Source organism: Schistosoma mansoni, chromosome 1, assembly GCF_000237925.1.
Source record: "Schistosoma mansoni strain Puerto Rico chromosome 1, complete genome".
Taxonomy (NCBI): domain Eukaryota; kingdom Metazoa; phylum Platyhelminthes; class Trematoda; order Strigeidida; family Schistosomatidae; genus Schistosoma; species Schistosoma mansoni.
Window position 1 is genome coordinate 44,847,081 of NC_031495.1, and position 22,867 is coordinate 44,869,947.

General features: G+C 34.3%; 2 protein-coding genes across 2 annotated transcripts; both read right to left on the minus strand.

Annotated features, from left to right (window-relative positions):
- Nucleotides 1–351: 351 nt before the first annotated feature.
- Nucleotides 352–22,063, minus strand: Smp_168940 (putative nad dependent epimerase/dehydratase; the record flags this gene model as incomplete). Its single annotated transcript, XM_018794559.1, has 6 exons — nucleotides 352–484; nucleotides 3,671–3,797; nucleotides 7,255–7,407; nucleotides 7,442–7,554; nucleotides 15,504–15,933; nucleotides 21,934–22,063. The coding sequence occupies 6 exons, from the start codon at nucleotides 22,061–22,063 to the stop codon at nucleotides 352–354; spliced, it is 1,086 nt and encodes a 361-aa protein (XP_018648960.1).
- On the minus strand, nucleotides 18,119–18,454 carry Smp_114430 (hypothetical protein; the record flags this gene model as incomplete). Its single annotated transcript, XM_018794560.1, has 1 exon — nucleotides 18,119–18,454. One exon carries the CDS (start codon nucleotides 18,452–18,454, stop codon nucleotides 18,119–18,121), a length of 336 nt encoding a protein of 111 aa, XP_018648961.1.
- Nucleotides 22,064–22,867: the final 804 nt, after the last annotated feature.

Consider the following 22,867-nt stretch of genomic DNA (forward strand, 5'->3'; position numbering starts at 1 on the left):
TTTAACTGATCCACGAAGTTGAGCAACCATTCACCAATTATCTTCAGTGAGTTCCTATCTCACAACAGACGTGGTTATGAACTCCACTGGTCACTACTTCTCACTAGAGCTCCTGGATATACTTCTCGAAGTCACGAAACGGCCTTCCAGTATTTCCAGGTTTTCCATGGTGGTCTAGCTTCAATTGACTCACGCTTTAAAACTATGAAATTTCGATTTGTTTTTCAGCTAACCAGTATTTTTCCCATCCTTCAAGTATAATTCAGATGAATATATAAATATTTTAAAAATCATTACTATTAATTTATATCATATAATTGTATATAAATATGTTTTCTGAAAGAAAAAAAACTACTTCCTTGAAAACTTCACAGACGATATAGTTTCAGTTAAAGTTGGTGCCGGTTTCCATCCATCTAATTCACGTAATTCTTTAAGTAATAATTTTAAATCTTGATTATATTCATGCTCAGTTGATTGTATGCTTTATAGTTAAAAAAAAAAGAGAATTCATATGAGAATTCATTCATCATAATCATACAATTATATAAACTTAGTTACATAATTCTAAATGGTACATGGAACGTCATGCTACTATTTTACACAAAAATAAAGAAATTGATGAGCATACTATGGTGTATGCTACTTATGCCAATAGATATAAGTAGTATATAGTACTAATTGGTAATGTAATGCCTAGCAGTAGATGTGTGAATAATGTATTTAATGTATGAATTTTATATTTTACTAAGCTACTATGTGATTTCACATTCTGTAGTGTACTGAATTTTCCCCCAGATGAGCTCTCACTTACTAAAATACTAGTTTTCCTAAATCATCAATGTCACATAATTATGATCTTGATCTTGACCTTTCTCCTGTTACTCCCAATAGAGCATAGGCCGCCGACCAGCGTTCTCCAACCCACTCTGTCCTGGGCTTTCTTTTCTAGTTCTATCCAGTTTTTGTTCATTCTTCTCATGTCTGTCTCTATTTCTCGGCGTAATGTGTTCTTCGGTCTTCCTCTTCTCCTTTGACCTTCAGGATTCCATGTGAGGGCTTGTCTTGTGACACAATTAGGTGATTTCCTCAATGTGTGCCCAATCCACTTCCACCGCTTTATCCTAATTTCTTCCTCCGCTGGAATCTGGTTTGTTGCCTCCCACAGTAACTTGTTGCTGATAGTGTCTGGCCATCGGATCCGAAGTATTTTGCGTAGACAGCTGTTAATAAACACTTGTATTTTCTGGATAATGGCTTTCGTAGTTCTCCATGTCTCTGCCCCATACAGTAGAACTGTCTTGACATTTGTATTGAAAATTCTAACCTTGGTGTTGGTTGATAATTGTTTTGAGCTCCAGATGTTCCTCAGTTGTAGATATGCTGCTCTTGCAGCACATAATTAAGCTAACATTATTTTTATAGGATAGAAATAAATAAAAAAGGTAGAGTATATTCAAGTACATCAGACTTACATTGAACTAACTGGAAATCTCGGGACTTCAATTTGTTTGGGGATGTGTGTTATTAACTTGAAAGGGAATATATAAATATATATATATATATATATATATATATATATATATATATATATATATATATATATCCAGTAAATTGTTTTAAACATTAGATTTCTGGAGATGTTTTCAATTTGAAGACAATTTATATCATGAATTGACTTTATTTAAATAAACATGGTAAACAAGGAATCATTGGAAAGATGTTTCGTTTTGTTATAGGACTCTACAGATTAGTTAGAAACTGCCCCCGAATGCCCTGGTATGGCCGAGAGTGGAGAGGGCCTGCCCTCTCTCTCCAAATGCTCTCAAATGTCCACGTGCATACAACCACTGTCAAGGAAGCCCTACTCACTGCCTTCTCGCGGCATTATTGTTGTTTACGAAATTCAAAGGACGAAAACAGAATGTCCAGCGCTTTCATCAGATTAGTGAATACGGAGGATCCACCTAGGGGAGTTAGAAAACCCTCTTTCCAAACCAGTGGTGCATATGGACTCCAGGATTCTAAAGAAACAAACGGCATATGAACCTGTTGTTGTTTACCGCCTACCATCGGACTGCATCTCCTTACATTGCTCCACTACCTTGTGGATTAGACCTTAAGGTCAAAGGCTGGGGGAGCGGATCTCTAAAAAACCACCTGCTTCGGTCTGGGCACCTGGAAACTATTCCAGCCCTCACGTAAATCGAATGATTTACGTTACGCATATCTATTTGGTGCCTCCTTGTACCAATGTTTATGTGTTTAAATAAATAAACTGTTGGTGACCATAATGCTTAGGTCAGTTTATGAAAATTCGTTTCTTTATTCAGTGATCAATATTTGTGAATTTGCAGGTAATTGGAGTATGTCCTAACTAGTTAGATTATTTGATTTGTTTCATATTATATATGACTTTGGCTATCAGTCCTTCCTCTTACAACACAACTTTTTAGAGCAATTTTATTCCGATTGAAGTGAGTTTTGTTTCCTGTGTTTAGTGAATGCAGTGCTATAACTGATCTATTCTTCAGTTTTCTAAGGTCTTCTGAGAATTTGATAATAACTTTTAGTTATCTTCCCACCCCTAGATTTCACCATCTTGATGTTTTGCCTCTAAATGTTCACTTTTATAATCAGTACACTGAATTTCGTAGACAGTATTTCGTTACTCCTCATTTGTCGGAATTATAAACTAAGATAATTCTGGTTAAGAAGTTACATAGTGGTCAGTTTACTTGAATAGTAGTTTCCGAATTGAAGTGATATTAGTTGGGATGCAATTAAAAACGAGAGAGTGCATGGATTATGTTTTGTTGTAGCATAGGAACGTTCTGTAGTGTAGGTTTACAACTTCAGAAATCATGTAGTGAATGAGATCACAAGTGTGCACACATTACAACGTTACTTAGTAAAATACAAAAACCATACTATGATACTCTATTTGCAAAATGTTCTTTAATTGTCTCCAGCCTCATTGTTCCTGGATTTCCACACAAATCGCTTTTTATTTCTGTTCTTCTCTTCTTGATCTTCTCAATCTTCTGCTGTCAGATATTCTATTCCTTACTCACAATATATACTACTTATGTCGATATAAGTAGCCCACACCACAATATTACTTAGGACTATTAGTTATTCAGAGTTCTCCCAACTTCTAGACCATCTAGTTGGAACCCAATAGTCTCTAGTTCCATTTTTTGAATCATTTCCTGTGATATGCTCGATGCTATTACGAGTTCACCTTACTCGGTGAACGGAACGAATTTCAAAGACACAGTGACACGATAGGCTATTCTAATCCGTTGTCCCCGGCCCTGCTAACTGGATCAAGAAGTTTTGATGAGGTGTGAAGCATGTATTCTCCAAACACCCATAAAATGCAAGGTCACTAAGCATACAAATCAAGCCTATTTATACAATGATAGAAAGGCTTTAGAGAGAACCGAAAAACAGCGTACTAAAAAATCCGTCAACCAATGACAGTCAAGGATTTCCGAGTGGAAAATGTAAGCTGTAGGTCAACTAAGCGAATATCAAAAAGGTTTAATTTAACCATTAACATTTTTATGTAGATTATGAGTGAAATTGACTAAACGATCTGATATAAATTAGGTTCACCCTTTTTTTTCTTATGATAAAATTCACACCATTTCATTCACAAACTTACCCAAATCGAACTTTTGGAACGGACGAATTAATTTTATAAAAATTTGGTGAGTATTCTACAGAACCATAACTTTTATCTCCTGGTTTCATTGATTTAAAAATGCTGTTATGTTGTTCTATAGTATCCCCTAAGTATTCATTGAAAATTAAGAAGAAACAAGTAGCAATATGTGTTCGAAAGCAGTGAGTAATATTACAAACATCGATTCAATCTCGTTACTCATTTTCTGACCATCATTCCCATCCCTAATCGGTAATGCTTCATCTGATAAGCAACTTATACTGTAATGAACACAAACACCAGTGGGGACAATCGTATGTACTGTACACAAAATTACAGAACATTTTAGTAAAATCTGAGGACCACACAGCAAACACTTAATTTGGAAAATATCAATCAGTCGTCTCAGACTTCACTGTTCCTTTATCTCCATACCAACTGCTTTCTGTTTCTGTTCTTCCCTTTTCGATCTTCTCAATCTTCTGCTGCCAGATATTCTATTCCTGACTCACGATATATACTACTTATGTCGATATAAGTAGCACACACCACAATATCATGTTTAATAAAGATTATATAAATAAATAACATTTTCGTTAGTGGTTAACAGTGGAACCAGGACATATAATTCATTTTAAATAAGAGCTGTTGGCTAGATGTACCTATATTTACAACGAAACTTGGATTCAGTATTTCCTTAAAACATGCATTTCGAATAACTGATCTTCTTGAAGACATTAATATTAAGGAATCAGAGTTCGACTTCGTACAGCTTCTATTAATTTCAGGTACCGCTGCACTTAAAGTGGTCCATTATATATACTCCTCATTTTGGAAGCGTTTTCATTCACATGATGTGTTCAATTTCAGGCATAGATCATTCTTCCCAGACAAATACCCCAGATAAATAATGTCTTCATGTAAATGAATTAAATGCAGGAAATTATGATAAGCTCAGAAGTCATATAGTTTTACTAGATGGATATTGTGAGTATATACTGGATGAAGATAATGAGTTGTAGTAGTATTTCTCGCAGCGTCGGGTCAAAAGAACTTGATGAATCGTTATCTTTATGTTGTTCGTTTGGATGAAACCTATAAAGTTGACAACAAAAACGCAATTTTTTGCCAAATTGTTCTACTTGGTACGAATTCAGTGACAGTATCAATTTTCGTGTCGTTATCCGTCGGTAAACATTTGCATTGATAACTCAGTGTCTGTAACTCTTCAGACGATTAACATGGAATGGAAGCCTAGTAGGAATCACAACAGATGGTTTGCCTGTCATCGCTACTGAAGTCATACAAATGTATCACAACTCAAATCACTCGCTATGTCGAGTGCACATAATACGTAATGTATGTTATTCAGTGACTAATAGTCAACTGTAAATTACATTAAATAGGATACGATCTGAAGTTTTTCAAATGTTTTTCTGTTAAATCTACATAAAAAGTCGATAACTAAGCGGTATTTTTCAAGACCAGTTTGCATCACAGTTTCAAAATATACTTGACAACTATAGATGTGGATTTATCCTTCCACAGATATATTGACGATCAGGTAATACAGAACCAGCACATCTGGACGATGAAAGCTCCACGACCAAACCATCCAGCTCAGAGAACAAAACTCCATCAAAATCATCCACCTGAGCTACAAATCTTCTCCACCATCTCAGAATCTGTCTATTTTTATCTACCATCTGGAGGTGAATGTAATGGTATGGTTTTAAGATGGAGACTAAGAGCGGAAACCTATTATGCTGCAAGACTGGTTGTGATTGAAAGGAGTAAAGCCATGATTCCAAATAGACCTGGACAAGGAACCAACGATTAAATCACATCTCATTGAGTTTATCAATTTACATGTTTTGTGGAGACACATACATTGGAAGGAGTAATCGAACAATGCAATCTAGAGTTGTGGAACGTGTGTCTAGATGGCTTCGAAATCAGTTAATGTCAAGTGTTCTGACGAGCATGGGAACTAGCAAACCATGTTCATCCTTAGCAAAGCACACAATTGAAATGGGGCACAGGACTGACATCGAAACGTTGTTTAGAAATTGTGAAGGAGGAATTCTTAGATTTAAATAAGCCTTCACTATTAATAAATTTAAACCTGTCTTATATTTGTAAAAACAATTTGTTGTAACTGTGAATTTACCCTGGCAATCCTAAGGTAATTTTATGGCCTGGTGATAATGCCACAATTTCGTATTCATTCTATACGATGTTAGTTTTTTCTTTCTCTTTTATTTACAATTATTAATTTGTTTAATTGAACCTTCATTTAAATGACTTTCATTAATTTTCACATAATTGTTCTAATGCTGTCCAAAGAAGGACAAAATGCACTTATAGAATGGAGATCTCATGGATCCAGGATCATCAAAGTATCCTTCAATACAAAGAAGGAGGGAATTTCGGTGAATACTATCCAATGTTATGCACCTTCCAATGATAGGAACGACGACAATAAAGATCAGTTCGATGAGAGTCTGTAATCAATCATAGCGAAGTGCCTGAGAAACCATCTCACCATCCTGATGGGATACCTAAACGCCAAAGTCAGAATGATAAATGCCGGATGTGAAGATTTCACGGGACGTCATGGACATGTACAGGGAAACGAAAATGGGTAGAAATTTGTAAATATATGTGCATTCAACAAATTGGTTATAGACGGTACAATATTTCCACACAAACGCATATACAAAGCTACATGGGTCTCACCGGACTACACCTCGGAGAACCAAATAGATCATATTTGTATGAATAATGAATTCAGAAGGACAATGGAAGACGTGAGAACCAGAAGGGAAGCTGACATTATGGATAAGAGGACCTTATGGAATCACTTTCGACATTATAGAATACCTAAGAAAATCGTCAACATCATGCGAATTCATACGACGTACTACACTACAAAGTGGTGCATGGAGGACAGCTGGCAGATGCACCAGCAACAACCTACTGTGAGAGAGAACAAACCAATTTTCAGCTGAGGAAGAATTTAGGAGACGTTAGAAGATCATGAGACTGCATCATAAGGCGAGCACTAACTTGGAATCTTGAATGGAGACAGAAAAGAGGAAGACCGAAGAACACATTGTGTCGGGAATTGGGAGCAGAAATGAAAAGAATGAATAATAACTGAAAACAACTTGAAAGGATTGCCCAGCAAAGGGTTGGATAGAGAATGCTAGTGTGTGGCATGCGCTCATCCACGAGGGGTAACAGGTGTAAGTAAGTAAGTAATTTTCACATAAAATGACTTGACAAGTGTACATATGTGACTAGATTGTTCGAAATATATAGAGCAAATAAATCACATTTTTCAGATCAACTCCATGTTCTCATTGTTCTTACGAAATTTATAAAAGGTAGTCATTGCTTTAAAATTCGTTTTTGCTTGAAGGAAACACTGTCGATGTTACACAGGACGACAAAATAACTTTTACTCATATGACAAAGCACTACTAAAACCTACTCACTAGAAACACAAATATTCTCCCTCATTTAAAAAACACATATGCAAGAATTCATACAATTTAAATGCGTATAAGATTAAATCTTACTTCGCCTTTTATGCGTGAATCCATCGCGTAAAATATATTCTGATGTACAATAAACACTACGTTGATGTATTCCATCGAATAAACATTTCTTTCCAGTAGCATATCCATTCGTATAGATTGACCATTCTGGACTCATTCCATGACATTTTAATTCTGTAAATAATAATTTGATTCCTAGATTGATTACTTGGAAATGTTCTTAAATGACTTGAATGTTCTGGCCAGATATTTTCATCTCTTCTATCTTCATCTTTATATGCTTCAATATAACGCAATTTTGATGACCAGTCTAATCCATAACTATAGTCAATATCATGATTGACTTAGAGAAAATGATCATACTCTGTGTAAATCGGATTTAATGCTAAATTATGTGGTCTCCAATTTAAATCATCTTTTATACAGTAACCATGTGGAATAATTCGTTTGTATGGGAAATATTTAATCTCTTCTGTACTACATTTATTTGAATCAAGAAAGTGTCGTTTCCCTGGGACTAAATAAATTACTGTTGTTTGTTAAAATGAGATTATTTACATGGTGGCATGGATGAAATATGATGGCACTCTAAATTGTTAGTTAAATATTTGAAATATTAAAAAAAACCCAGATAATTTAGGTCGTATCCAATAGCAACTTGACCAATAGCAAGCTTAACCATTAAAACAAAAAAAAGTAAATAGTCGAATGATTGATAGCAGCTCACGCACAATTGAGTTTGTTCATATCTAATTTGGTTAAGCACTTTCGTTAACTTGTCATTCGTACAATAACAATCTATCTATACTATTGTACCTTCATTATGTACGCTTGAGCATTACTTACTGCCTACTCATGTATTCATTCTGCTAGCCTTACTATTAATCGCTTAATTGATTAGATGATTCATTCATTTCACTATGTACATCTTAATCCTGTTCACTGACTCGTTTACTCACTGACTCGATCACTCACTCAACTCTCACGGTCACTCGCTTGCTTTACGGCACTAATCTTTCATGCTTGCTTAACGTGCCTGTAATTTTGGATATCTGTGTGTGGTCCAATAATAAACGCAATCAACACTTCGTATTCGCCTTCTGATTGATACACCGTTGGAGTGTTATCAAGTAACGGTTATCAGGACGAACAAATTACGAAGTTTAAGGATTATATCGAATATCGATCACTACAAATTAAATACGACCAGACCCCTTGAAAAACTAAGTAGTGCAAGAACAACAAGATTTGCAGAATAAAATGAATTCATTAGTCTATTTCACAGTTTCTCATCAGCTGCATACAACCTAAATCTACAGTTATTAACTATAGTTATTAACAAATTTTTAACATACTTTAGATTGAGAAGTTTAGATAAAAGTTCGAAACACAACTGAAATGATTATAATAAGAGGAATAGGAATACAAATTGTATGAATAAACATGCTTAAAATCTATATGTATTTATATTGGTTACTTACTTACGCCTGCTACCTCTTGTGGAGGAACATAGACTGCCTATAGCTCTTCTAAGGTTACTGTTGGTCCCAAACCCTGGTAAAGAATGAGAATCGAGAGTGGGGTCAGCAGCCCCATCCCGTAGAAAACAATCTTTCTAAAACCAAGATGACGTAATAGAGAGATTATAATACTAGATTACGTAACACGAATGATAACAATAGATTTAGTGAATATAATGAGGCGATTAAAATTGATTAAAATGCTTTTAGTTACAATAATGTACCTTTAACCAAGACGACATGCTATATATGTGAGTATATTGATTCTAACAACATAGATCTAGGTTTTCCGACTGAATACTTGAAAAACTTTTGTTACGTTGTACCTTTAATGTCCAGTTCAGTTTCAACAATCAAATATATACACAAAGGGATGGGATCACAATGTGGTCACCGTTGGGTCCAATTTTAGTAGACTGTTTCATGGCAAAACTAGAAAACGATAAACTCAGTTCAATGATTAATCGATTTCACCTAAACGTAAGATACATGGACGACACATTTGTCGTTTGTAACAATAATATTGAATAAGAGGATATCTTACATACCTTCAACTCATGCCACCCTTCCATACATTTCATTTTAGAAAGTGAGCGAGACCAATCAGTCTCTTTTCTCGATGTACGTCTGATGAGGAGTAATGGTTCCTAAAAAAGATCCACCTTTAGAAAACGTACATGGAATGGTCAGCTGACCAACTTCTATAGCTGGGTTCCGTTAAGTAGAAAAAGAAATCTCATCCACTCTTTATATCATCGATATGCAATACGGAATGAATTGATGAAGAACTCGCAGTCCTCAGGAAAACCTTGACGGAAAATGGCTACACAGACCGTTTCATAGAGAAGAATATAAATAAAAGTAGGTATAACAAGAAATCCAGTTGTTCCATCCCAAAGAAAAACCTCTATATAAGTCTGAAATTTAAAGGTGATAGAATATCTTTATATTTTATTTTTATATATAAATGTTCTTAACAAAGTATATGTGTGGTCAGATTGTTCGAAATGTATTGCCCTAATATATCACATAGTTCTGATAATCTTCGTCTTCTTATTACACTATCGAAATTTATCAAAGGGACTAACTCCTTTAATCAAAAATCGTTTAACGACATCGATTAAAAGAACATTTAATGCAACAAAACTGAGAATAACCTTCACTAGTAAGAACTTATTTTCTGTATCTATAAAAGATAAGCTTCCGCATCTGATCGCCTCCATGTGCATCTACCAGTTCACTTGCTCTTGTGGAGCAAGGTACACTGGCCGTAACCAGCACTCGCTTTCAACTCAGATACGTGAACATGTCCGAGTTTGGTTCTACAAGGGTGAAAGGAAAGCAGTTAGGAGTTCTATATTTGAACACCTAATCGACTATAATCATCCTACGGATCTACAGTTTGATTTTAAGGTTGTTTATATGATTCGTTCAAATCTACCTAGATTTCTCTGTATACAACTTCTAAAAATAGTCGAAGCTCTTACCATCCATGAGCTCAAATCAGAACTATGCATACAAAAGAAGTACGTCCTGTCGTTATCGTTACCTTGGCCTTAATTAATATTATTATTATTATCACTATTGCTTTACTTATGTCTCAATTTATTCATAAGTACTTATCATATCACCTTACTTTTATATCTCTGTGACCTGTAATGACCTTTAATTATTGTAAGTAAAACCATTTTAATCAATTTTAATCGCCTCATTATATTCACTAAATCTATTGTTATCATTCGTGTTACGTAATCTAGTATTATAATCTCTCTATTACGTGATCTTGGTTATTAGTGTTCACATTTCCTCACGGAATTAGTACTTTAATAAAAAAATTTCGCTGAAAAGAGATCCCTTCGTTGAACTTCGTGTTTTTAAGAGATAATTGTTAGGCGATGAAAGAAAGAGAAAATAAAACGTTAGGGACAGAGATGAGAAAAACTTGGAAGTTATTATAATTTTCTACCCTATTGTATTACATTGACTCGGAGACTATATCTAAACGAAAGTCCTAATAAAAATTTATAAAAGTAGGCGTCCAGCCACAATGTCAGGGAAAGGCTATTCACACTTTCTTTCTGTATATATATCGGCCAGGTCGGAAACCTTTGAAAGGGATTCTCCTTACGAAATGGAGTAAAACCAGTGTTTTTTTAATTTCGAATATATTTAGTCTCTCTTCAATTGACTCATGAATTCAACTATGAAATTACTAAAATATCCACAAAACCCCCCTTCTAATAATAATCATCATACGTTCACTAATCACTGGCTTCAAGAGGTATTTTCTGGAGTTCTAGTGAGAAGCAGTGACCAGTGGAGTTCAGCCAGATCTGTTGTGATAGTTACTCACTGAAGACAAATGTTGGATATGTAACTCAATTTTATGGATCGGTTGAAGTTAGACATTAACACCGTTGGATGCCGGCCAGCTCAGTGGTCTAGAGGTTAAGCGCTCGCGTGCAAGACTGATAAGTCCTGCGTTCGAATCTCGCGAGGCGGAATCGTGGATGCGCACTGCTGAGGAGTCCCAAAATAAGACGAAACGGCGGTCCAGTGCTTCCAGATTTTCCATTGTGGTCTAGCTTCAACTGACACATGATCTCAACTATTAAAATTACTGCAGTATCCGCAAAAAAATCCCTTATATATGTAACCGTTTACCTTTGCAAATTATTGACACTATTACCTAACTTTGATCATATGTCACATCAGCGGAAGTTTTGGCCTGTTTTAAAAACCGTACAAAGAGATTGCACCCCAAATCAGCTGATGTTCAGTTTCAACTATCTAGTTTAACTTTCATTAACTCTTAGCAATTATTCTAGACCACCCTGAATTGTTTTTACTAAGCACAAATGAAATACATTAGAGTGAATAATCATTATTCAAGAGTTCCTAATGATTGTTTCTCAAAAGAATCAAGCTTTTTTAAAAATACACATTCATCCTTCCGTTGTTTAGTCATTAGTTTGTGCCACAGAAAGACTCCAATTATCTACTGTCTGAAAAAATTGGTATGGTTAAATAAAAAGGAATATAGACAGTAAGTTATGCGAACCTGAAATCGTTAGGTATCTCAAGTATCATTGACGCTTCAATTACAAGAAAGTACCAGAAATAATTGAAATTGATAGCTGATAGCTGTCATCTCAATTACCAAAGTTGTTTTGAAAAACCAGATTTTAATAAATGACTCACATGTATACAATATGGCAAGAATAATAGAAAAATATAATAAAATTAATAAGGTGATACTATTGAAGGCGAAGTCAAACTATTCAATAAAGCATTGATGGAAAATGACTATACTCTGAAATTCTTAAATCGATGTAAAGGTCGTAGTATGGTGAGATCTACTCCCATTCTTGTATCAAAAAAAGCCTGTCTATATCATCCAACCATTCAGAAGTGAGTCAAATAGCCTTATGTTAAAATAAAGGCTCAATACAATTGTTAGTGAAATGTGATATGTGGTGAAGGTCTGTAGTGACCTACTTTTCTCGACGAGAACGCGAAACAATTATTATTTTAACCAATTGTACCGGTGATTGTTTTACTGTACTCGTTTTGTTTAACTGTATCAAAATCACTTTTCGTTCCATTGTCCATCTTGTTCGTGAGAACTTTCTTACGCTCTGACATTTTGCCTATACTCTTTGGCACGTCTCGGTATTCTTTCGATACCACGAGATCGCCAATAAATATATTTTATCTGGACCAATAACAGCCTTCTGGTTTTTGGCCTACCGAGGGATCCAAGTCGATATCTGGCGCGTAATCTTATTGTAGTGGTGATCATAGTCAATCGCGACTCGATGCCATCTACAGGTCATTTAAAGACTATGGTCGATAATGGTTGTAATAGTTCTCCAAGTTTCAGCTCTACACAGTAGAAATGTCTTGACGTTCGTATTGAAGATTCTCACTTTGAAATTAGTTGAGAGTTGTTTTGAATTCCATATGTTCTTCGATTGTATAAATGTGGTCCTTGATTTGCGAATCCTCGACATTACGTCTGTATCAGATCCTCCACGTTCATCGATGATGCGTCTCAGATAAGTGAAACTTTTCACATATTCCAGAGTTTTTCCATCAAGTGCGATTGAGTTGGTGTTCTCTGTGTTGTGCTTGAGGATCTTGCTTTTTCCCTTGTATATGTTGAGGTCTGCTGCTGCAGAAGCTGTCTATACATTAGTTGTCTTCGTCTGTATTTGTTCGTGAGTATGGGATAGAAGAGCTATGTCACCTGCGAGTCCAAGTCATCCAGTTGTTTCAAAGCTAACTGTAAGACTGATATATGAAGCTAAAATCTCTGGAATAAGCTGACTTCGGGCACCTTCAGATTCTACGTCAGCAGGTTTCTTCATTCGTGGGTTTTTGTAGTAGCTTTTGGCGTTGTACATATAATTGAGTACTTAAAGCGACCCTTCAGGAAACAATATTATGAAACTGATCAACTTACGCCCATCAAATAGGATTGACAGTTCACATAGTCAGTGCTGGATAAATTATTTACGTTCAGAGTTTGGAGAGAAGGTAAAAACCGAAAGACATTTATTTTTCTATCACTTTAAAAAATAATAACCAATACTTTATTTGTTCGGTAGTATAGATCTTTCCATTGATGTTTGGGACCGGAATCGATCAATCTATTTAGATGTATGTGCATTCTGTGAGCATTGCCTGAGTGTTGCTATTAAATCATAAGTATTATAAATAGAGTTGAATGATGGCTAGCAGTCGAATTCAGGATGTAAGTTTCGTCTTCTTTGAGACTCTTCAGTTGGATGTGCTAACAAAATTAATCATTTGATTGAACAAAGAGGGATTATATATATAATGTCATAATCGGCTGTTGCGATTCTAGATTTTCTTATTTCATTGCTAAGTTTATATAATCTCGGTTTAATTTATCATGAAATATAATTCAATACATAATGTGAACCATCTTTGCTTATAATGCTTGTGAATTAAGGCCTTATCGAGGCAATACGCACAGGATGTACATACGCCAATAGGAGACTAACCAATTGCAGTCCTAAACATCAATAGGAAGATTCAACCAAACAATACCAAGTGATTTTAAACTTCACCCTATTGCACAATCAAGTGGCTATCAGGACTTAGTAGCTAAGTGGACAACACGAAGACGTTTGAGTTGAACGGTACTGCGTTCGAGTCTCAAAGTGAACATCAAATCTGAGATGCAGGTACATCCAGCCGACGAGTCCGAAATGGGACGAAACGCGCCTTGTCCTGGATTCCACTGCTAGCCTCTATTCATCTATGCTCATAATTTGAACAATTGTTGAAGTCTCTTTCGATTTGATCATGTCATAAACTCACACAGAATTAATTACTGAAAATAGCTAACACTATAGGATTGAAAATTTAAATTCACTAATTAATCCACTAATTAATCAACTTTAATTTGAAGCTCATATTATAGTGATTTTCTCAGAATGCAACTGCTGTATCCAAAATATTTCTTATTCTCAGATTTGCTGAGACCGAATTCGAAGTCCATTAACTGAAAGATTATAGACTATGAAAAATGTTTTAAATAAGAGTTTTCTTAAAGACTATCAAATCTGAAGTCAGATCTGATAACAACTGGAGACTATCTGAAGCTAAATGACACTAGATACATTTGTATCTTCCATGTATCGAAACCTCAAATTTATTTGTCCTTATGTGTTTATGTTTAGGGTGAGGTTGTATGAAAATTGTTCCAGTCCCTCAAATATTCCTAAAGGCATTCAGCTGTTATTAGTCAATGGTCAAAGTGAATTCTTGTTTGACGATATAACGGAGATTTTCTTTTTGTCTTGTACATGTAATTTGACTAGAGATTAACGATTATTATATCAGCATAAATTGAATAAACAGTATGATTACGGACAGAAAACTGTACAAGTGACGTCTGCAAATCAAGATATCACAAATAGCTCGTCGATTAATCCCGTTGCTCAACATTAAATAAATGATTTCAAGAATGATTATAATTTTTTAGCTTACAAAATGAAATAATGGAGCAGCTTTAACTCCAATAAACACTCATAACGGTTACCCAGTCTTACAAAAATGACATTTTCGTATCAATTTCCAAATGACTTTTCAATTTTACAGGTAATCTATTATATCAGCTCACCTAATCCCACTGTACTACTCTGTACGGTTTATACTAAGATGGTGGTTGGAAGTAATCAACAGGGTTTCCCACATTCTAACTAGAAATTGAGTCCAGGACTTTCAGGTCTCAAGTAAAGGGCTTTACCGCAAGATAAAGTGTTTCATATTCAGTTGTACACATTTCTAAACTCAACTTATTTGTAATATGGCACAAAAATGGTTCAACAATGGTGACTGCATTTTTAAAATATCTAAACTTCACTAGTCAAGAACCGTTACCAGAACTAAAAAAAATATCACTCTCAACTGTTTCCATGGTCAGTAACAGATGTGCGTTTGGTCCTTGGGACAATAGTGGAGATGTTTAGTTAAACAACTTCTAAATGTTAATACATAAAAAGTTAGATATATTTATTAGTGAAAGTGTTAAAGAGGTCTTTTACTGGATGAACATTGAGTTTGTTTACAAAATAATAAGTAAATTGAATTACGACTTTCACATATGTAAATTTAAAAATGACTACGTTTTACGAAGCTACTTAATTAAAAATAAGTAGACAGATTGTTTTCACTCTGTAGCCCATAGATTAAGATGTAATGATATAATGAACAAACCATAAAAATGAAATCATTAATGAAAAATTTAAAAATTGTGCTAAAAATCGATATTTTAGTAATCTATTTCTTAAATCTACTCGTTTATTTAGATGAGGAAAGGGAACATTTTCAGGAATAGGGATATTTAAAAATTCACATAGCGGGGTCCATCCATCTTTGGGATCAAATATTAATAAACGATCTTTTGGAACATAATCAATAATCTCTTGGTTCCATTTAATAAAGGCATCTCTTAATTCATCATCTGTCATTTGATCATAATTTGGACCAAACGCCTTAGTGTACATGTTATCATGTAATATTGGTAAACTTTTAAGTCCACGTAATCGGTAAATAATATTCTCAGTAAATGTGGTATGTTTAGTCATAACCATATCGGAAGCAGTTGTTGCTCGACAACTTGAAACCCATGAATCGGCATCACGAACTGTTAAAATTACCTACAAAAAAAATCAGCAAAACATTCCTTCAATATACAGATATCTTTCTGATTGAACACAATAAGGGATGGCTTACAATTATTGTTATAAATAACAATCTATCTGTCTAACTACTGAACAAAATTAATAAATAATGCAGGATGATTGACCAATTAAACGAACAAAAACCGGAGGATTCTTAACAGATATTCATAAGTATGGGGGTTACAACTTGATCTCTATTAATCTCAAATTTTGTAAAATTTGGATAGAATAATAAATAAACAATAATTTTTAGTAAGCAGAGATGGATAGTGGCTAGCAGTGGAATCCAGTTTGACGCGCGTTTCATCCTATTTGGGACTCGTCAACTGGATATACCCGCATCTCAAAGTTGATGTTCACTCTGGGACTCGAACCCAGTACTCTCGCCTCAAATGCCATCGCGTTATCCACTTGGCCACTGAGTCCTGATAGCCACTTGCTTTTTAGTCATATTAAATCAATACATCACCACTAAACAAACTGTTCTTGTTATTCATTAAGGTCAAATAATCAATATAGTAGGTGATAAATTTTGTTTTCCATTAAAAGTATTTGGCAAACAGAATGGTTTATATAATTGAATTAATATCAGTTGAATTTTTCATTTAGTGAACAATCTATAATAATGTAGTTGATTGAATAGAAGATTTTCATATCTTACAATGAGTATTAAACATTTAAACAGATCACTGGAGTTTATTTATGCACATTTGTTAAATACAATTAATTTGATCATGTATCCCAATGATAACTGTTTCATTTTCAACCTAATTGAACTCATGGTAGGCAGAGATGGATAGTGGCTAGCAGTGGAATCCAGGACGCACGTTTCATCCTATTTGGGACTCGTTAGCTGGATGTACCTGCATCTCAAAGTTGATGTTCACTCTGGGACTCGAACCCAGTACCCTCGCTTCAAACGCCATCGCATTATCTACTCGGCCACTGAGTCCTGATAGCCACTTATTTTAGTTTAGTCTACTGAAATTGTAATACAAATTTAGAATCAAACAAACAATACTGAATGAATCTAATTGAACTCAGTTTATTAGAAACATAATCATGTGTAAAGTGGCTTTTAGTATTTAGGCACTTTATCAAACATGTCTAGTTGCATCATGAACTAAATGTAGTTCACTCAATGATTGATTCAGACATTTGGAAAGTTAATAATTTGTTCGTCTTGGCATGGGCAAAAGTGATAAGAGTCAGATCTCCCTCTCTAAATGCTCTCAAATGTCCACGTACATACAACCACTGTCAAGGAAGCCCTACTCACTGCCTTCTCGCGGCATTATTGTTGTTTACGAAATTCAAAGGACGAAAACAGAATGTCCAGCGCTTTCATCAGATTAGTGAATATGGATGATCCGCCTAGGTGAGTTAGAAAACCCTCTTTCCAAACCAGTGGTGCATATGGACTCCAGGATTCTAAAGAAACAAACGGCATATGAACCTGTTGTTGTTTACCGCCTACCATCGGACTGCATCTCCTTACATTGCTCCACTACCTTGTGGATTAGACCTTAAGGTCAAAGGCTGGGGGAGCGGATCTCTAAAAAACCACCTGCTTCGGTCTGGGCACCTGGAAACTATTCCAGCCCTCACGTAAATCGAATGATTTACGTTACGCATATCTATTTGGTGCCTCCTTGTACCAATGTCTATGTATTTAAATAATAATAATAACTTACTTACAGCGTTTTATGGGAGAGGACAAACCAGCTTCCAGCTGAAGAGAAAATTAGGAAAAGACGTTGGAAGTGGATCGGACATACATTAAGGAAATCACCAATATACATCACGACTCAATCCCGTAACTTGGAATCCGAAAGGAAAGTGGAAAAGAGGAAGGCCAAAGAACACACTACGCCGGGAAATAGAAGCAGATATGAAAAGGATCAATAGCAACTGGAAAGAACTGGAAAGGAAGGCTCAAGACAGAGTTGGATGGAGAATGCTGGTGAGCAGCCTATGCTCCTCGACAAGGGGTAACAGGCGTAAGTAAGTAAGTAAGTATTAATGTAATAGATTTGGGGAGACTGTTGAATTTCTCAGTTTATATTACATATTGACTTAAGTTAGACTATTATTAAAAGCCAAGAAGCATAGAACAACTGTTTCACCATAGTATGGGATTTTAGGATACTACTGCACATCAACAACCACATTAGGTATAAAATTAAAGATCTTCAGATCATAAAAGGGTAAATTGAGTATAATTACCTTGGCATTTGGATAAATCTTCATTAATTCTTTATAAAATACACATGTTGGATAATCAACAGCAAATCTGCACTCATTAAAAATATCATTCCAATGAATTTTTTCAATATTAATAAATTTCTTATTCATATTAAATAGATTTATCCATTTTTGAATATGAGATTCTTGATAATGATAGATTATATCATACATATGATAACATGATTGATTATATAATAATTGTAGAGCAAATTTTAAACTAGTTGTACCAGTTCTCATTTGACCAGCTCCAATAATAAATAGATCATTTGATATAGATGATGATGATGATGATGATGATGATATAAAGCTGATGAAGATGATGATAATAAGGTAAACGATTGTAATAATAATGTTCTTGGTCTTTCTATCATTGTCAATAATAGTCTGTTGAACATTGATATATAGCAGCAATTTTTCAATAGATTACGTAAAGTGTTCACTTGAACTCCAAAAAAAAAACAAACAGAAATATCATAAAAAGACACATTAGAAAATAAATACTATTTATAAAGTAGGACAGTGTTTTAGTAATTAAAGTAATCATTTTCCAAAGTTTAAAGCGTGAGTCAATTGAAGCTAGACCACCATCGAAAACCTGGAAGCACTGAACAGCCGTTTCGTCTCATTATGGGACTCCTCAGCAGTGTGCATCCACGATCCCGACTCGCAAGATTCGAACCCAGGACCTCCCAGTCTCGAGCCAAAGCCCTTAACTGATAGACCACTGAGTGTTAATGTCTAACTTCAACCGATCGACGAATTATGAGCGACCATTCACCAATTGCCTTCAGTGACTTGTTATCTCACAACAGACGTGGTTGAACTCCATAATAGGACGAAACGGCCGTTAAGTGCTTCCAGGTTTTCGATGGTGGTCTAGCTTCAATTGACTTATGATTTCAACTTTGAAAAATATTGAAATCTCCAGAAATCCTTTTCTGATTATAATCATTTTCCATTCATTGAGAGTAAGATTTTGAATGCCATTCTTCTCATTCCAGTCTAGACAACCTCATCACAATATTATAAATCTTTATCTGAAAAACCTGTGGTTTAGTGTCAGATCCAAGAATCTATAATAGTTTAACACTTTATTACTGTTAAAAAATGTATAATTCAATAACTCATGTACTCGAGATAGTTCACAGTTCATCTAGTTACCGTTTTAGCACTGTGCCTTACTGAAAACCGTTGGAAGAGTGAATCATTAGATCAATTTTTTTAGGGGGGTTTAAATGTACTAAACATTTTTCAAATATAAAAATTATAAATTCAATTACATATGTTTACGGAGTATTAAAGAATGTACTTCTATAGGTTATCGAACTAGGATTAACTGGCTGTCCACTTTTACCTTAGCAATTATTTTATCAGTAAACGTTATTTTATATACAATTAGCATTTAAACAATTTTTTTCTTTCTGGATGACTCCATCTTATGATCTATATTACTTTAAATTGAAATATTGAACATTTTTGCGGTACATTTCATGTGACGTAAAATGTTTCTTTTCTTCAAAAGAAAACATTTAAAACAAATGATTAGTAAATGATGTTCAATTGAAGGAATTTTCTTAAAAAAAAAAACAAATTTAATAAACTAGGATGTTTAAATTGAATTTAGTAGTTGCTATGACATACTGTTAATTAGTGATTAATTTTTTAAGTATACAGATAAAATCTTTTAAAGTAATGTTGAAGTCTGTTAGTGTTATGAACAGTTACAAAACTGAAAAAAAAGTAAAGTAAATTAAAATTTTAGTTGTCATGTTAATCCTGGGACAATCGAATGTATTTAAGCAAAGATTACAGACTATCTCAGTTGATTCTGATAACCATACAATGAACAGTTAATTTGCAAATTAACAACCAATAGTCTCGATCTTCACTGTTTCTTCTCTAATTCCATTGTTTGTGCATTTTCCTACCGATTGCGCTTCGTTTCGGTTCTTTCCTTATCGGTCTTCTGCCAAAATACATTCTATGTCTGACCATCACCATATACTACTTATATGGATATAAGTAGACCACACCACACTGATACTTAGCAATTATTATGTTAGAACTCTAGAGTTACACTTTTCCCCATTTACTGCTATCGTTAAAAATAATTGACTTAATTAGTCTCGAGTTTGTTGACTTCAAAAGTTGGTGTTTCGGACAAAATATTTGTGCATATGCATATAAAACAGTTTGAATGAGCTGTCAGTTCAAAATATTCCATAAACGTGTTCTCTGTTCTTTCACTCTCTCTCACACACACACACTCTCTATTGAATTGTATCTTATTAAGTGATTGAATGATTAATGGTAAATCTACTTAGTATTTAAGTATATTTTAACCTTTGCTACTATGAACTAAAAACCGTAGTTAAATACTGCACAGAAGTTTTTTTGAGAAACATATATAACATTCATTCAAATGTCTAATGTGAATTAGTTTATTACAACGAAACTGATCATCGTTTAGTGGGAAACAATAATTTTAAAAACAACATGTAATGATTGTACGCTTGTTCATTTCATAACGATTACATAATCTATGTAATTGTTTAGCTAATGAGTTCAAATGAGTATTATTTATAGAGAAAAAACATTGAATAGTCATTATATGCAAAAATGGGTAATCACTAGAATCCGAATCCAGTCTGACGCGCGTTTCATCCTATATTGGGACTCGTCAGCTGGATGTACCTTCATCTCAGGGTTGATGTTCACACTGAGACTCGAATCCAGTACCGTTCGCTTCAAACGCTATCGCCTTATAGCCACATGGTTGTCCAGTGGACTCAGGACTCAGTAGCTAAGTGGACAACGTGATGACGTATGTAAGTGAACGATAATGTGTTCGAGTCCCGGAGTGAACACGAACTTTGAAATGAAGGTACATCCAGCTGACGAGTCCCAAGATACGATGTAAAGTGCATTTTGGATTCCATGGCTAGCCAATATCCATCTTTGCTGATAATACTTGTGACTGAAGGCAATATACACAGTCAGTCAGTCAACTACAACGTAGGACCAGGCACGTATATGCATCGGTCCAAGTTGTCATACCCCGTTAGCAAAACAAGATGAACACCTAATTCATACAAGTAGTTAATTTAGTGGTGATAGTATATAAAAGAAAGATTGTATATAAGGATATAGTATAGAAAGGAAGAACGTTATGAAGCAATTTCGATCTCAAGGTTTAAGGGAAGATAAAGAGTGTATACACCTACGCCATTGTGATTGATTCTGAGCCATGTCACCTAGAGTCTCCAACCATTGGTTACGATAGTCACGCGGACCCCAACCAGGTAGTCTGCATCTGCCAACATGGCTCAGACAAGCAGTTATTAACTTCAAGCACTGATGCCATGTTTTGGTTTTGCCGCCCCTAACTCTTTTCCAACCATCCCTTACACTAGTCAGCATAGCGCGTCGTGGTAATTGATGTTCAGGAATACGTAACACGTGGCCCAACCATCTCAGTCGATGAACATTCATGACCTCATCAACTGATTTACCATCACGTCAAGGTAGCATCAACGGTCGGGATTCATAATCAATCTCCTTCTTCATATACACAGTATGGACATATGTTAATAAATCACTGATCATCACAGTCCTAAACATCAATGGAAAGATTCAAGTAAACAATATCAAATGGATTGATACAGTTATATTCAATGACATGAAATAGAAAACATTTATTCAATGAAAATAATTACCTTTTCTATTCTTATTCAACCAACGTTGATTAAATAACATTGAATTAATTAAATTAACTAATTGATTATGTATATTTTCATCATCTGTTTGAATTTCTTTTTCATTCATTAATGGTTGTAAAACATTCATTGAAAATTGAAGAAAAGAAAAAAAATACAACTTGATTCACTGTTTGAATATCCCACCGTTAAAATAAAGAAGAAAAATAAAAGAGAAACGAGGTTGATTAAAACAAATTTGAGAATGATATATCAGTAATATACTACTGATTAAGTCTACTGATTATAAAATGTTTTTTGTCAATTTATTGTTTTCATCTCATTTATATACTGATTGAATGTAGTATCATCATATTGATAGTCTAATGAAATTTCCTTTTTTTTTTAAATAATTCTAAAATGAATCATCCATAGTTTCATAATGAAAAATTGTGATTATTTTTTTTGGTTGCTATGTCTTTTTCTTTTTTTCTATTTTTGTAATTTTGAAATCTGATTGATTGGTCAATTAGATGAAGTGAATCAAATAGGAATCAGCAAATCATATTCTAAGAATAATTTTTTTCTTTTGTTGTTGTTGTTGTGGTGGTGGTGGTGGAAGATAATAACCAGTTTGTTCATTGTTTCTATGTAAATGAATAATTTGGAGATCAATCACATATATACACTGAATATATGAAATAAGAATCAAAAAATGTTCATATTGTATGATCGTATTTCAAGTCACATATATCTATGACTGTAATTGAACAATAGCTGTTAGCAATCATTCATTCTTCAAAAGGTTCCATCAATAACAGTGAAATTCACAGGATATATACTTCTTTCAATTCATTACTCATTAGATGGATGTATATACATTCTAGTGTTGATATTAAAAATGAAGACTCGAATCCCCAGTACCTATCATTTCATAATATTAATTTTGATTATC